The 17,294-nt window shown below is 44.8% G+C and overlaps 1 protein-coding gene across 4 annotated transcripts in view; it reads right to left on the reverse strand.

The window, feature by feature from the left end:
• The window catches only part of PHIP (PHIP subunit of CUL4-Ring ligase complex), a 1,862,070-nt gene that overhangs the window by 1,653,312 nt on the left and 191,464 nt on the right, over positions 1 to 17,294 (reverse strand). For all 4 annotated transcript variants that reach the window (XM_085610989.1, XM_085610988.1, XM_085610991.1 and 1 more), the window contains exon 7: positions 13,225 to 13,385. In XM_085610989.1, coding sequence (XP_085467115.1) covers positions 13,225 to 13,385 — 161 coding nt within the window. The remainder of the gene's footprint in view (positions 1 to 13,224; positions 13,386 to 17,294) is intronic.

Genomic DNA, 17,294 nt, shown 5'->3' on the forward strand with positions numbered 1-17,294 from the left:
TGCAGGGGAACTGTTGAAGTATGATGCCTGGGGAATATTCAAGGGTAAGGCATCTGCAGATAGAAATCTATCAGATAATACTTTACAAAAGGACTCACTCTACTAGTTTACCACTGTCAGGTCTATTTGCTTTGTGCACTTAATGTTTTGCTTCGTAACCTTACCTTTAACATTATTCTATAAACTCTTATCCTAACTCCTTTTAAATGTTAATACTTACGAGAGACACAGAGAGCGAGCGCGAGAGAGACAGCGAGAGAGAGAGACACAGCGAGAGAGAGAGACACAGCGAGAGAGAGAGAGACAGCGAGAGAGAGAGAGACAGCGAGAGAGAGAGAGACAGCGAGAGAGAGAGAGACAGCGAGAGAGAGAGAGACAGCGAGAGAGAGAGAGACAGCGAGAGAGAGAGAGACAGCGAGAGAGAGAGAGACAGCGAGAGAGAGAGAGACAGCGAGAGAGAGAGAGACAGCGAGAGAGCGAGAGACAGCGAGAGAGCGAGAGACAGCGAGAGAGCGAGAGACAGCGAGAGAGCGAGAGACAGCGAGAGAGCGAGAGACAGCGAGAGAGCGAGAGACAGCGAGAGAGCAAGAGACAGCGAGAGAGCGAGAAACAGCGAGAGAGCGAGAGACAGAGAGACAGCGAGAGAGACAGCGAGAGAGACAGCGAGAGAGACAGCGAGAGAGAGAGAGAGACAGCGAGAGAGAGAGACAGCGAGAGAGAGAGAGAGACAGCGAGAGAGAGAGAGACAGCGAGAGAGAGAGAGACAGCGAGAGAGAGAGAGACAGCGAGAGAGAGAGAGACAGCGAGAGAGAGAGAGACAGCGAGAGAGAGAGAGACAGCGAGAGAGAGAGAGACAGCGAGAGAGAGAGAGACAGCGAGAGAGAGAGAGACAGCGAGAGAGAGAGAGACAGCGAGAGAGAGAGAGACAGCGAGAGAGAGACAGCGAGAGAGAGAGAGAGACAGCGAGAGAGAGAGAGAGACAGCGAGAGAGAGAGAGAGACAGCGAGAGAGAGAGAGAGCGAGAGAGAGAGAGAGACAGCGAGAGAGAGAGAGAGAGCGCGCGAGAGAGCGCGCAAGAGAGAGCGCAAGAGAGAGCGCAAGAGAGAGCGCAAGAGAGAGCGCAAGAGAGAGCGCAAGAGAGAGCGCAAGAGAGAGCGCAAGAGAGAGCGCAAGAGAGAGCGCAAGAGAGCGCAAGAGAGAGCGCAAGAGAGAGCGCAAGAGAGAGCGCAAGAGAGCGCAAGAGAGCGCAAGAGAGCGAGTGAGAGAGAGTGAGAGAGAGTGAGAGAGAGAGCGAGAGAGAGAGAGCGAGAGAGAGAGAGAGCGAGAGAGAGCGAGAGAGAGAGAGCAAGAGAGCGCGAGCAAGAGAGAGCGCGAGCAAGAGCGAATACAGTGTGTTTGATGTACAGGTTTGGCAATATTAGAGAGGTGATACAGAAGGGGTACATCAGTATCATATGTGCAAATACAATAACATTTTAAATAGCAGTCAACAGGCATATGTGCACTTAGACTTTTGATGTCTGATCAGTTGTGTTTCAGTCTACACAGAATACTACTGCAGCTTTTGATGGTGAGCCAACTATTACTGTTCTGAATAAGTTTTGTGGAAAACAACCTGGGTTGCTATAGCCAAGTAAAAACCATGCTTTAAAAGAGCCTGAGCTAGAAATAATTCGATTTCAACAGATAGTATTATTTCTTTATTTATGAAGGCTAATCTCAGGCCCTGTAGGCATATATTGATTTGTTGATTAAATGAAAGTTGTGACAAACAAAAAACATTACATTTCTTTCATAGGCCAGCATGATGACCAGCCTTTTAACCCAAATAGAAAAATACTAAAATGGTCTGCTAATAAGAATCACAATTTATGGGTGGATGCATTACGTCCAGCCGAATGTTCATGTATGTGAAATTGAAGACTAACTACACACCTGACAGATGCTATTTATCATAGAACAATGGCTCAACATTACATCACAATCAACTCTTGCCATCCTACTAGCAGAAGGTTGCTCCATTTTATCTACAAACCAATTAAAAATGAAGGCATCCCCATAATTTACAAAAACTCTTGCTTCTATATGGAATCAGGAGCCCCTCTGTCCCGCTCTAATTAATCTCTTTCAACCCAAACCACATTACCACCAGGTGTTGTCAAACCATACATAGTCCTCCCGCAACAACTCAATCGTCTTGAAGCATCCAGAATTTTTTTTTGCAAATAGGTCTCTATAGCCAATAACATTTAGTTAGGCAATTTGAAAATATCTTGGAACACTGAAATGAAGCATCTCACCCAGACACTAAGGGAAATATACTAATTCCCTGGAATCTCTAGCTCGGCAAGTAAAATCAGGGTCACCATGTGATCCAGCTCCACCAGAGGCAATGATCTCGGTAATTCAGGTCGTCCTCCCCACTATCATGAATCTCCTCAATGCCTATATCACCTCCTGCATTGTCCCGCCCCCGTGGAAGCAGGCTATGGTGCGTGCACTGCTGAAGAAACCGAACCTGGATCCTGGCGACTTTAGCAGCTACCGCCCCATCTCCCTGCTTCCCTGGGTGAGCAAAATTCTTGAGAAGCACATCAATATACATCTGATGGACTTTCTCGAGAATAACCAGCTGCTGGATGCCACCCAAACGGGCTTTCGACCTAGACATGGGACGGAGACCGCCTTACTAGCAGTCACCGAGGAAACCAGAAGGATCTTAGATCGAGGGGGATCAGTGGCAGTGGTCCTCCTCGATTTGAGCGCAGCATTCGACACGGTTAGTCACGATATGCTGTTGCGCCGCCTCTCTGCCGTTGGAATCTCCGGTAGGGCAATACTCTGGCTCAAATCCTTTCTGAGCAACAGGTCCTTTCAGATCTTTGAGGGAGATACGGTCTCCTCCAGCAAACCTCTGAGCTGTGGGGTTCCGCAGGGTTCCTCCTTAAGCCCCGCGTTATTTAACATCTATATGAGACCACTGGCTGAGGTCGTTCGTCCGTTCGGCATTAAGATCATTCCATACGCGGACGACACTCAGCTAGTGGTCTCCCTGGCGCAGGAGGACGGCCAACCAGCACAAATGGGGTTAATGAAATGCTTGGAGGAAGTAAAAAGCTGGATGATGACATCCTCCCTTAAGCTTAACGGGGATAAAACTGAGCTGATGCTCCTGGGTCCCGCTGTCCTAACGCACTTTGACTCCCTCTGGCCTCCATGCCTGGGCACTCCTCCTGTACCCAAGGACAACATAAAAAGCTTGGGGGTATGGCTGGATAAAGCCTTAACCTTTAACACCCAGGCCACTAAGCTTTCTGCAACTTGTTTTGGCCTCCTTAAGATGCTGAAAAAAGTACTTCCACTTCTACCTATGGAGGCCAAGCAAGTTGCCGTCCAAGGCCTTATCCAGTCTCGACTGGACTTTAGCAACGTCCTGTATCTCGGTGCCCCCGACTACACACTGCGCAAGTTGCAGATTGTCCAAAACTGCGCGGCTCGTACATTGCTCCAGTTGCCACGCAGACTGTCAGCCAAATCTGGGCTGAGTAGCCTACACTGACTCCCGGTTCCGCAAAGAATTGCCTTTAAGGCAATGTGCATATCCCATCAAGCCTTTTGGCACAAAGGACCGGCAATTAGCCGCGAACTAATCACACAGTATTACCCCTGAGGCGGAAGCCGGGGGTCTGCTTTAAGCTTTTAAAAACTGTATTTTTGCACTGTTTAGTTTGTTTTTTTATCGCATTTGCTGTCTTACCTGCTGCTTTTGCTTCGCGCTTTGCTGAGGGAAGGTCTACCTCCTGGCACCGTCACCTCTCACGTGACCCGGGGCCACGCCCCTTTTGTTTAGCCACGCCCCCTCCAGAGGCTTGAAATCGCCGCGCCGAGCTTCCACAGGTGCTGACACGCTATTCACCCCTGAGGCGGAAGCCGGGGGTCTGCTTTAAGCTTTTAAAAACTGTATTTTTGCACTGTTTAGTTTGTTTTTTTATCGCATTTGCTGTCTTACCTGCTGCTTTTGCTTCGCGCTTTGCTGAGGGAAGGTCTACCTCCTGGCACCGTCACCTCTCACGTGACCCGGGGCCACGCCCCTTTTGTTTAGCCACACCCCCTCCTACCCCCCTTTACTATGTTCATTGTTCGGAAGCGCAGCGGACGGGCGCAGCGGGCACTTCCTCGGCACGCCGAAGACACGCCAAAGACTAGCCCGTCTGTGCCCGGACGGGCATAGGGCAGACCACTCTGCTTAACACGCCTAGCCCCCGGGCCCCGTCACACAGGTATTCGCGGGACACACTGCTTGCACTACGCACAGCCAGACACTCCAGCTGTTGCTACTATTGGACTGAAGGTTCCATATTCAGACATTGTCGTGTCTGTCGCCCGCATAACACCCGTAAGGATCCTGACCCATTAACTATGGCTCTGCTTAATTGCAGGTCACTGCCTTGTCATGCTACGGAGGTCCACTCCGTCCTTGAGGACCACAGTCTTGATGTCTTATTCCTGACGGAAACGTGGCTGACTTTAGGTTCCGATCCCGACATCATCAACGCGCTCCCCCCAGGATACCTCATGTTCCATCTTGATAGGCCGGATGGGAGAGGGGGTGGAGTGGCCATTGTCTATAGAGACACACTCTTATGCAAAGCGGTAGACTGTGGCATTAACAACGCTGAAAGTTGTCAGTTTACCCTTTGCATCTCCTCCACTGTCTATATCTCTGGTCTCCTTGTTTATCGGCCTCCCGCTACGTTAGGGAACTTTGTAGATTCTTTCATGGAGGCCGTTATCCCCTTGGCTGCTGCTTCGTCCAATTTTGTCATTCTTGGGGATTTCAACTTCCATTTTGATGACCCCAATGACGTAGTAGCAAAGGATTTTTTAAGTTCGCTCAGGGCATTGGACCTTCATCTAGTTAATATGGGAGCCACTCATATTAGAGGTCATCAGCTTGATGCGGTTTTTGCCAATTCTGCGAACTTATTGGCTCTCCAGACGCTGGCTCTCCCTTGGACTGATCATCATCTTATTCCGTTTAGCTGGTCGCAGGAGAACCGGAGTGACTCCGCACCTAGACAACATATTGTGGAACGACTCTGGTCGAAGCTCCCGGTGGACAGTTGGGCGGAAGAACTGGCTAAAACCTGTCCTCATCTGGTAGATGACCCCAACATTGCTGATCAGCTCTTGGGCGAATGGCTGACTAATTCTCTGGACCTTCTGATCCCGAATAAAAGGAGACTCGTCAGGGAGAGAAGAACTGGCTCAGCCCCCTGGTATACCCCTGAACTTAGGTGCATCAGAACCTCTTGTAAAAGGCTTGAGCGTGCTTGGAGGCGAGAGCAGACGGAAGAAAGCCGGGCCAATTACAAAAGGGAGCTGAGGAAATATAAAAGCGCACTGAAGGACGCTAAAAAGATTTTCTTTAGTAACAGGATCGAGAGAGCAAGCAATTCTTTTGGAGAATCGTTTAAAATCTTTAAGGAACTCCTGAAAGCCCCAGTTCCTCCAGTACGGCATGATAACCCCAAAGAAAAATGTGAGGAACTGGCTAGTTTCTTCCATTCTAAAATAGAGAAAATTTTATTTTCCTTACCCACTATTCCTCATTGTCATGAACCGGTTATTAGCCGCACATGTCACTCGATTGAGCTAGCATCTTTTGGCCCCTTCTCGGAGGAGGAGGTGACAAAAGCCCTGTTGGAGATGAAGAGTGGCTCCCCGAGTGACCCTGTTCCCATAAAACACCTCAAACTCGTGGCTAACACCTTGTCCACTCCTCTTACTGGTCTCCTGAACCTCTCACTCGCTCAGGGCACCGTGCCCCAGAGATGGAAAAAGGCTGTGGTGAAAGCCCTATTGAAAAAACCAGGACTGGATCCATCCAATTTGACCAACTTCAGGCCTATTTCACTTCTGCCTGGTTTTTCTAAAATTGCAGAAAAGTTGGTCAACCGTCAGCTCTCTTACCATCTTGAGTCTAACCACCTGCTAGGAGACTCCCAGACTGGTTTCCGCCCCGGCCATGGAACAGACACTGCCCTGCTGGCAGTAGTGGAGGAGGCAAGGAGCACTCTGGATACAGGAGGGTCAGTGGCAGTGATCCTCTTGGACTTGAGTGCTGCCTTTGACACCGTGAGTCATCAGGTGCTCCTCCAACGTCTGTCAGAGGTAGGTGTCTCAGGGACGGCCCTGAAATGGTTGGAATCTTTTCTTTCTGACCGTTTCTACCAAGTCTGGGAAGGGTCAGAGCAATCTGCCCTTATCCCTCTTCAATGTGGAGTCCCGCAGGGCTCATCATTGAGCCCTACCTTATTTAATATATATATGACTCCACTTGAAAGAGTGGTCGCCCCCTCGGGGGTGAAGATCATCAGCTATGCTGATGATACTCAGCTGATGGTGGGCCTCACTCAGCTGGCGGAACATCCTGAGGTGTTACACGACTGCCTTGCCGATGTTTTTCGATGGATGTCTATCTCCGCTCTCAAGCTTAATGGAGGTAAAACCGAGCTGATGCTCCTGGGCAACTCCAGCCCCTCCATTATTGCTAGCTGCTGGCCCCGGTCTCTTGGAGACCCACCATCCCCCAAGAAGGAGATCAAGTCTTTGGGAGTATGGTTGGAAGAAGACCTGTCCTTCAGGACTCATGCCAGGAAGACTGCAGGGGTCTGCTTTGGCTTACTGAGATCAGCCCGAAAGGTGCTACCTCTGCTTCCTGATCCAGCAAGGAAGCTATTGATACGTGGCCTGATTCTATCGAGGCTCGATTATGGGAATGCGTTGTTTCTCGGTGCTCCTGAAGCGACCTTCAAAATCCTCCAACAGGTGCAAAATGCAGCTGCGAGAGTCCTTATGGATGTTTCCAGGAGGCAGTCTGCTGACCCGGCCCTCAAAGCGCTTCACTGGCTCCCCGTGAAAGAGCGGGTGAGATTTAAAGCGCTATGTACAGCCCACAAAATTCTACATGGCAAAGGCCCCCCCATCCTTGCTAATATGGCCCGTTCTTACAAACCTCCACGTCTGCTTCGTTCGGACCAAAAACACCTCTTGCAGTCAGCGAGAGTAAGAAGAGCTCGTTCTGGGGGCAGGCGCTTCTCTGTGCAAGTGGCCTCCCTCTGGAACTCTCTCCCCCTCAAGATTCGCTCAGAACCTAAGATCCTATCTTTTAGGAAACTTCTTAAGACTCATTTGTTTCCTTAGCAGTGATTAGCTGCGTCTTCCTTCTGATCTTTTTGCGCCGGGATGCCCCTGGGTAAGCTGAGCGCATTATAAATTTCATATTATTATTATTATTATTATTATTATTACAGTACCACTCTAGAAAACACCTTCGCTCTAGCCAGGCCTTCTTAGCCACAGTTCCCAGAATCAAGAGAACGAGAGCTGGTGGCAGGATGTTCTCCTATAATGCCGCCAAACTGTGGAACTCCCTTCCCCTCCAACTTGGGTCCAACCCCAATCTGCCCTCCTTCCGTAAGCAAGTAAAGACCTTTGTCTTTAACGCTCATAACTAATCCCCCAGCTGACCACCTCTGACAAGTGGCTCCACTCTCTAGTCAGCGCTTGGACGCCTCAGGGCAGCAATCGCGCTTTATAAGTCTACGTTTCATTTCATTTCATTTCAATTCCATAACCTGACAGCTCATTAACCTCCCAATACACTTTGGACCGGATTCTTTAACACCCGAAATTCATCAAAATACTGGACATAATATTGGCTGTACAGACTACCATACCATTCTATTCTCAACAACCACAACAACCAATCTATGAAAAACGTAACCACTGTACATCAAGACTTAAGAGAAGACAAAGTAAAAGGATTAACTTGAGAATTTTGTAAGAAACGCTGGAAGTTATCACAAGCAAGCCAAAGTAACTACAAGAACGGATGTTCTCCATAATCACTACTTGCAATCAACAACATCATCAATGAACTAGCTCCAGTTACACTTAAAAAAGGAATTAAAATACTTCGGAAGTCTCAGAAGTTAAGCGGTTAAACTTAATCCATTGAAATCATCATCTGATGTGTCTCACTACGATCATCCCTCTCCTCTCACCACTCGCACCTTCACATAGAACCCTTGTCTGAATTGCTACAACAGTACACCGGCGATATCCAAGTCTACCTTAAGGTAGATCTAAGCGCTCAAACATCAGCAACCTGAAAACTGCCTTCAACATGTCGACTGGGTATCAGCCTTCTCCATGAAACTGAACCCAGAAAGGACAGAATTCGTACTTCTACATTCAAAAGTCCTCATCCGATTAGTACAAAGATGGATGAATGAATAACTTCCCATGCATAATGACTATTTTCTCATCATCAGCCAAACCTCTTGGATTCCCAATTGTTAACTGATCTTCAGCAATCAAACAAAAATCTAAAAAAGTGACAACAAACTCTTTGCACCTTCATAAAGATATGAAAAACTCAATTTTGCCAGAAGAGAGACAATCAGCAGAACAAGCATTAGCTCACTTTTATATGGACAGCAGGCCCACCATCTTAGCCGGTCTCCCTAGAGCATCCATCTCACTCACAAAACTACCCTACATGCTGTGGCGTAGGTTGTAACAACCTCCAGGAAATTGGGACATGTTACACCAATTCTTAACCAACTTTAAAAAGAGCGTGTATAAGGCACAAACCCATTCACACAGGGCTTTTTTTCATACCTAAAATAAACAAGCATTTACAATGCAATAGGTCTCGCACTGACATTATTTTGAGCTGTTGGCATTGTAAATTGTATTTAACCTTTTGTGAAGCATTAATCAAATGAAGTAATGCCAAATGGCAATAGCTCACTTTTGTGTTATTGTCTAATCTATTGCATTGCATTTGTACTAGTGTGAGTTTTCTATTGTAAATGGTACTGGCTTTTAGTAATGATTTTTTTTTTCATATTAATTTAATGCAGAAAAAACCTCATCCAAAATAAAACTAAGGAAGGAGCTATGGTTCTTGTGAGACAAAACCATGCGCCAAACAAATCCCAAGACAGACTTCTTGGGCATGCTGATAAAAAAATGAGAAAAAACTGCAGGCGGTATTTAACCCCTTGAGTGCCCCGCCCTTTCCCCCTCCTGTGCCGGCCCTTTCATTAGCGGGCGGGGTCCATGACGAGATAGTCTCGTCATGGGCACAGCGCAACCGCGCTCCATGACGAGACTATCTCGTCATGGGCACAGAAGGGGTTAAACTAATTCAAAGCATGATGTTCACTGTTCAATTTAATTTAAATGTTTTATGTGTTATTCCCTGTATGCACTTTATTCAAATTCATCTACTCATCTAATCATCTCCCATTAAAATCAATGACCCATTTAGATGGTTAAAATGGAGCATACAGTCAATTGTTTCAACCACAGCAACGCTTCTGTGCCCTTTGCAGTTTGTGCTGATGTACTGAACTGAATAGGGTAACTGTGGAGATAACTAACCTAACGCATTTCAGAAATGGTTGGAAATGAGTTCAAATGGAAAACAATCTCACAAAGGTGGAAGAATACAAGTTAAAACTATTTGTTAATGACCTAGATACCTTGCATAAAGGATAAATATATATTTATTTTTAAAATGCCATGTCATATGCTCACAAAAGGGAAACCGCCACTGTCCTTGCACAATTTCCCCAGCCCGTCCGTCTGCAGCATGCGAATCGAACACAGCTACGCCCCCTCCGCTACACCTGCCTTTTATTTGAAATGTCACATATTTTCTCAGAAGTGTAGTGCTATGGAAATTCAGTTTAACAGGCACGCCGAGCGCATGATTTACGGCCTTCATAAACCTGGCTTAACAAGAACTATGGACTTTATCCGATCTCATGGTGAAAAAGGCTTGTGAACGGGGAGAGTGCACAGGGCATGAGAATGGCTAGCACACGAAGGAGGGCGCGAACTGGAGGAGCGAGAGAGGTGGAGCATGAGAAGGAAGAGAGTCAGAGAAAAGTGGTAGGATACAGGGAGAAAGAGTGGAAGACAGCAGAGAGAGAGCTGAATGGAGAGAGAAAGAGAGCTTGAGGAGCGAGAGAGTAGACTAGAGAGACGAGAGAAACAGGGAGGTAGGTATGAGAGTGAGGGGAGAGGGAGTGGGACAGTTGCTGGAGGAGAGGGATCAGAAGCAGAGAGGGGCACCATAGAGCTGAAGAGAGAGACGGGGAGAGAGAGAGAAAGAGAAGGGGTGGGGTGGGAGAAGGGCTGCGGATATAAGGGGAGAGAGCGAGAGAAAAGAGGAACTATGGAATCGTGGTGATTGGGGGAGAGAGAGAAGGGAGCAGGAGAGCGAGAGGGAGATAGACGGAGGAAGCGAGAGAGAAAGGTTTGGACGATGGGTGTTGGGAGAAGAAGGAAGGAGGGCAGTAATGTTTGAGAGTAGGGGAGCTGGTGAGGTGCACAGGGAGGGGTAGAGGCACTTCTCCTGAGGAGCCGATGCAGACGGGAGGAGCGCTGAATGATGGCCCCAGTACAGTATTTATAGTCCTAGGCGTCGGCACGTGCTGCACAGTACATTCGATGCCACCAGGGAATCGGGAGCTTTATTAATTGCCGAGACCTCCCTGAGTTGACAAGCTCCATTCAGGATTTCTTTTTCTGTATCTTCTGGAGCAAGGATTATTTTTTGTCAGAAAACTAAAATGATGACTTGACAACGGAGATGGGAGGGGGGCCTGGGTATAAACATTACAGCAGCCGCCAGCGGCGTGGTCTTCCGCAGGCCCTGGGCTGGGAGATGATGGTCGTCAAGTGCTAAGCCTTTGCGAGCCCCGGGCCTTCAACACACAAGGGTCGGAAGGATATCGTCGTGAGCTTTAGCCCTCATCGTCATAAAGACAGCTCACGAATCCGCATCCTTCCTCCCTCACTGCTGCAGAAGCAATCCGCGTCATCATAATATGTACAACAATTGATGCATGTGCTAATATTTAACACACAGGCATTTAAAATAAATCCGTCAGTCTCCATGTGGGATTTGAATGATCATTAGCATATACATCAAACAAATTTACATCGAACATGATAAAGGAAGGACATTCACTTGAACCACTATTATTAGAACAATTGATATATGTATTCAAGAATTTTTTTTTTAAATACAGGGTAGCATTCATTCAATATATCGTATGCGGTTACTAACCGCTGCTTACGAGTTACTAAAACCAGGCAAAGTACCCATCGATTACCTGACAATCCTTTGCATCAACCCGATTAATCTGAAAATGTATATCCTCTGCCACGCCTAAGGAATACTCCTTATTCGCACATTGCGAGGTGGAATCAAAGATTAACGCTTGACGTTGGCTACGAGCCAGCCACTGGCTCATGACGTGTCGTACATGGTATACGGAGACCAGGCTCGTAAAAACAACAAGCGCTCGCCATTACGGGAAGGCAGCCGCTTGTTTATATTTGCATCGCGCTTTCACTTTAACTTTAAGTGAAAGCACAATGCAAAAATAAACACGCGGCTAAGGTTGAGATAAGAAATTGCTTCACGACAGCCGCGAAGCAGACGAGCCAGTCCGGATGGGCCGGACGAAAGGGAGAAAGGGCAGTGGCCCAAAGCATAATTTTCAATGGGAAGCCAGCGTTTAGCATAAACGCTGACGTGACCTAATGAAAATGATGAGCGGGGCTTTGAGCCCCTTCTGAAATCTCCTCTATAACGATATGTCTCGCCGCGCATCGCATGTGCTGCAACGCTAGGCGAGACCTAAAAAAGATAGAGGCCTAAGGAAAAAGATAGAAATAAAGACTAATTCTAATCATAGAATTCCTACAGTTAAAAAAAAAAATTGCCATACATACCTTCTCAAGTTTAGGAATCAAATCCTGGAACCAAATACCAGAAGCACAAAAAGCGCCCCTAACCTACTTACCATCTGCAAAAAGATCAAAAACACACATCTTCAAGCTCCACCATCCATAGCTTCCCTGAACACTAGCTATTTTAGTACATGTACTCTTCTGCCACCCCAACCTTCTGACATTGTATGCATCTATAGGAATGTTTCCCAAACTGAGGGTTGAGAGCAGATTTTTGATGGGACGCTCAAGTCCAAGCAATAAATAAAGATGCCTTTCAATTCAATATTTATCTTCATACATTTGCTGCACTTCAAAGACAGATGTCAAATGACAGGCTATGACTTCTGACAAATTTCTGCTTATTTTTTTTAACATGGAGATTGGTGTTTACTCCTTTTACTTTCAAGTCAGAGAAAGAAAAGTAGAGTGAACTATGTGACAATATTGCTGGGATACAGGGCGTCTGAAAGGAAAGGCTGTAGGATGTAATTTTTGTGAAACAAAACAAAAGGTAAATGCCTGTTAATGAACTGTAGACATTAAGCAGTTAGGAAAGCACAAATGAAGTACATTTTCTTGTAGTTCTGAAGTGTGATGGAAACAACGATTTTAATAGGATCAAAACAAATCAAACCACTTTACTTGATAATGCACAAATGATAAATATTCCCTGATGTTAGATTTCCACACAATCATTAGTGTGCAATATCGTTTTACCACTAAACGTCTGTGCAAATTTAGTGCCCATTTCAATGGAAAATGTGATGTCTGTAAATGGCAGTGGTCTACAACATTATGCTTTTGTTGCATTATTAAAAAAAAATGCCCGCCTCATATCTAACATACCTAAGTGAATCTCAAAAGTTAGCTCTAAAAATTGGGTTGGGGTTCTAAAAAGTTTGGGAAGCACTGATCTATAGTGTTCTATGTAAAGTGCTCAAGTGGCTTGGATCGTGTTATACGATTTAAAAAAAAAAGACATACACTGACTTTCCACTTCTGCATTGGATTACACTCTTTCAATTGACTATTATAAAATTGAAGATCAAACACGACAAGGCAGCCAATTCGGATTCATACATGGTCCTAAAACATAGCCAGAAAACTATACGCTGGTATGCGCACAAATACGAAACATTAGAGATCCAAAAATAAGTAGCACAACCACCTATCAAAAGGTTTGTTGCTGCTTCATTATACAACCTACAATAAAACAGATAAAAATGTAAAATAATAACCAAAAAATGCGTTTAGCAGGTAAAGCCTACATTTGTTTTTATGTATAATCTCTTAATACAATTCAGTCGCTTCCTCATTTGGGAGGGGCAATCTTTCAACAGATATCAAAAGATTAAGTCAATGTTAAAACAGTTATTCATTTCATGTTCAACTAACACTTACTGTAAAAATCCTCCTGCCAGTTCGATCAAATGTCACGCAGTACACTGAAGACAGGTGCCCTAGAATCCGTTTGTGCATTTTCATATGTTGATACACAGGTGTTGGAACAAGATTTTCATATCTATACTTTCCATTTAGTTTTCTTGCAAAAAGTGTGCTTGCTGTTAAGGTTAAAAAAAAAATAAGATTTTAATAGCCCAAATGAAAAAAGAGGAACAAAACAACATTCAATCATATTATTAACCAGCTTGCGTAAACTGGCTTAAGAAATGCATGAACTATCATACTGATGCCATGTTAAAATAAAATTAGCTCTTCCTTGACTGATCTTTACTATTCTGACAAAACATTGGCAAGCACTAAACAGACCTCTGTAAACAACCATGATGTTCTAAAATGAGTATTAAAATGCCATATAGGTATCCACAGCAGTTGCCTTTTAGGGTCAAAACAAATTGAAGCCAAACTTCAAAGTCTGCATACAAGATTATGTGCTACCAATTGAAGCAAAAATAAAGTACAGATACATCAAGGTACAAAAGCGGTTTAGGTGGCCTGCACTCTTTTGATGGTGGAAGCAGAAGACCAAGCCTGCTACAACCATGGTTAACAAATTGTCATCTAAAGGTAGTGTCCTTTTCAGTAAAACTGCCACTGATTTTCCATATGTTATGAGGAAGGACAAATATATGGGAAAGTTAAGACAATGGATTTTTAAGTGCTATATTTAATTTGACAAACAGAGCAACTTTTGGTCAATGGTTTTCAACTACTAATTTGTTGGTCACGTGCTCTTAATTGGCATAGCTGCACTCCGCTACAGCAGCAATTTAGAAAACCAATGATCCAAAGATTACAGGTTTTAAATACGGTAAAGCACCCTTTGCCCTATATTGTAAGGTTATTCCAAGCTACAGAGGAACGAGGCTCAAGGGGGTGGGGGAGGAGTCCTGTATAATGGTACAAAATTCAAAGGTGACTTCAATATCCTTTTACCATTCAACAGGGAGTATTGTATTCCTTAATTCCTTGTAATATACGGCCACACCATCATACTTCCAACCAACTAAATATATCCTAGGTATCTTGTTCTTTCACAAAAAATGGATAGTATGTTTGCAAACATGAAGAATAAAAGACAAATCTGCAGTGCCTAGTTAAGCACACCAAAATCAGTTGGCAATTTGTTGCAATACTATTTCAGAACCTGTTTAAATGAAATCAGATTTTAAAAAAGCAGCAGCCTAATGTCAAAAACACAGACTCGGTCTTTTCTGTAATGATCCATTGGGAGAAGAAAAATCAACACATTGACATTAATATCTTTTCTGCGGATCCTTGTTCATTTCACAGAGATCCATTAACCGAGTAAAGCCAGTTTTCAGTTCAGTTGTTTACTCTACAAATGTAATCATGCTCTGTTCCTGCCTCTTTCGGCATAGCTGCTGACCCTGGCAGCATGCATTGAGACATCGCAACTCAACTACAATAACTTTAGAGTTCAGCAGTTACGTCATTTTCTTATAAATTATATCGCGACAATAAAAACATTACAGGCAAGCTTTTATAAAGAGTTTTCAGGCTCTAATTTATTTTATTTCAGTAACCTCAACACAAATTGATCTAATCGAAGTGTTTGCTAAAAATGCATGTCGATACTAGCGGAACATCACTACATTTTTTTTTTACCTTAAAACATACCATCCAGACTAACTACTTCATAAATCAAACTATACTTCAAACTATACTTAACTAAACCAGGAAATAAGCCAAAAGAAAACCATGAGAGCCCAACAGCAAATCAAGTGCCAACATTCAGACCTAGTCTGTTCTTGAATCATCCTTATTTGATGCTAAACTGCAGAGTTAAGTAGTCTAACTTGTCTTTTGTTCACAGCTGTGCGAAATTGTCATTTTTAATTTTGTATATGGATTGGCGTACCGCTTATTTCTTGGTACTGCAATCACATTGTTGTGCTGTATGAGATTGCTGCCTCATTTCTCAGTGGTGCATGTACCTGCCTCCATCCAAAAGGACTGCTGCACACTTTTAGAGAGCCAGGCCAGATACAGGGCTGCAGCAGTAATTATGCACCACTTTGTAATATACAAGTGCAACCCAATCCCATTTCAAATCTCCCCAACTTTCCAACCCTGGTGTGCTGTTGTTGGGCGGATGGACGGTGTGTGGATAGGGCACCGTGGGAGACTTGTGACATCACGGAGTGTCAGACATAAGCGCCCTTTCTATTACCATGGACTAGCTGCTTCTCTGTTGAGGAAAGGGAGCACAGAGCACAAGACAGGAACTGCTGCCACAGCAGGTGTTTTATTCAACCTTTGAGGACCTGTTGTGCAAACATTTGGGGGATAACTTGAGGCACGCAAGTATTTTCAAGTCCCTATACATACAGCATTCCACATAGATGACCGGGTAGTCAGCGTTCAGCACCATACCGATGCACTGGTGGTAATGTCTGGATGTGTGACATTTCAAGGCTGCCATTCCTCTTAGAGAACTTTACTATAATCTGGTATTTTTTACCAGCATCAAAGTGACACACTACAGCAGGGTGAGATCGTCAAGGAGAACAGCGCTCACAATTAAAGACTCCGAGGTGATTAAATCAGCTGTTTCCGTGGCTCTGAAGTGCAAAGTAGAAATATTTCCTAGTCCTCCCAGTGAGGAAAGATAAGCATGACAGGGCACAGGACAAGCAGAAAGGTGCATGCAAATCACAGCTGGTTATCAGGGGAATCTGCTGTGCACATAGATGCTTTTGAGTACCTCGGGACGGTGTTCACCCTTTGGATCCGCCAGAATTGGAGAATGGGGAATATGAGGAAGAATACACCTTTGTTAAGACGGAAGAGGGCTTCAAAAGGGTTCTCAATTGGCTACCTAAGCACCACAACAAGAAGCAAATGTTTGATTCATATATCCAGTTTGAAGACCTGGAACATGAGTTAGACAAGGTTCCCATGAAAGGGCAACAGGATAATTTAACCTGGATGAACACCATTACCCAAAGTCAACAGACGGGCTTCTCAGTGAGAAAGTGTAATGATATGTACCAAACAGGCCTAAGAAGCCGATGGACAGGAAGAAATATATTACTTACACTCAAAGCATCTGTTCGTGGAATGCAGTGCTGTAGATTCAAATGCTTTGCATACTCCTCCTATCTAGTGTTGGGGCCGAATGTGTGCAAGAAGACTTTCGAGTTACGAGGTAAAGTGACTCCTCTTGGGGATAATGTGCATGGGCATCAACTCTATTGTTGGATTGTTTTACCGCAGGCGGGTGAGAATCGAGTTTAAAATAAGTGCAAGTAAAGAGATGTCCATGTCTATAAGAAGTAAACTGCAACGGCTACAGGTGCCCAGGGAGGAGCGTGGGTGCGTGTGAATCTACAGCACTACATGCCACAAACAGATGCTTGCAGGGTAAATAACATATTCCGTTCGAGGCATGTGTGGCTGTAGATAAGCATGCTTTGCACAGACTGTAAAGCAGCCTTCCCCAGAAGCAGTAACAAACTGGTGGGTGTTGCAGTTGTTTGAAAGGGTATACGTAGCACTGCCTGTCCTACTTTAGCTTGTTGGTGTGCTAATATTGCACACGATAATGTTTAGTAAAAGTGTGTGTTGATTAGAACATGTAGCTGCTTTGCATGTATCAGCTATTAGAAAGTGTCCCAGGAAAGCCATAGATGCTCCATTTTACGAGTAGTGTGTGCCTCAGGAGGTGCAGGTGAAGTTCTTTTGGCTTTAGCGTAGCTTGTTTGAATGCACTTAACTATCCATCTGGCAATATCCGATTTAGAGATAGGTTTCCTTTATGAAGTGGTGAAAAAGCAACAAATAGTTGTTTATTTTTCCTAAAAGTTTTAGTTCTATCAATGTAGAACATAAGGGCTCTTTTGACATCTAATGTGTGTAGAGCTCTCCACAACTGAGTCTGGATGAGGGAAGAAAACAGGTAACTCAATCGATTGATTAAGATGAAAGTGAGAGACAACTTTAGAGACAAACTTAGGCTTGGTGTGAAGAACCACCAAGTATATGTG

Source organism: Triturus cristatus, chromosome 6, assembly GCF_964204655.1.
Source record: "Triturus cristatus chromosome 6, aTriCri1.1, whole genome shotgun sequence".
NCBI classification, from domain to species: Eukaryota; Metazoa; Chordata; class Amphibia; order Caudata; family Salamandridae; genus Triturus; species Triturus cristatus.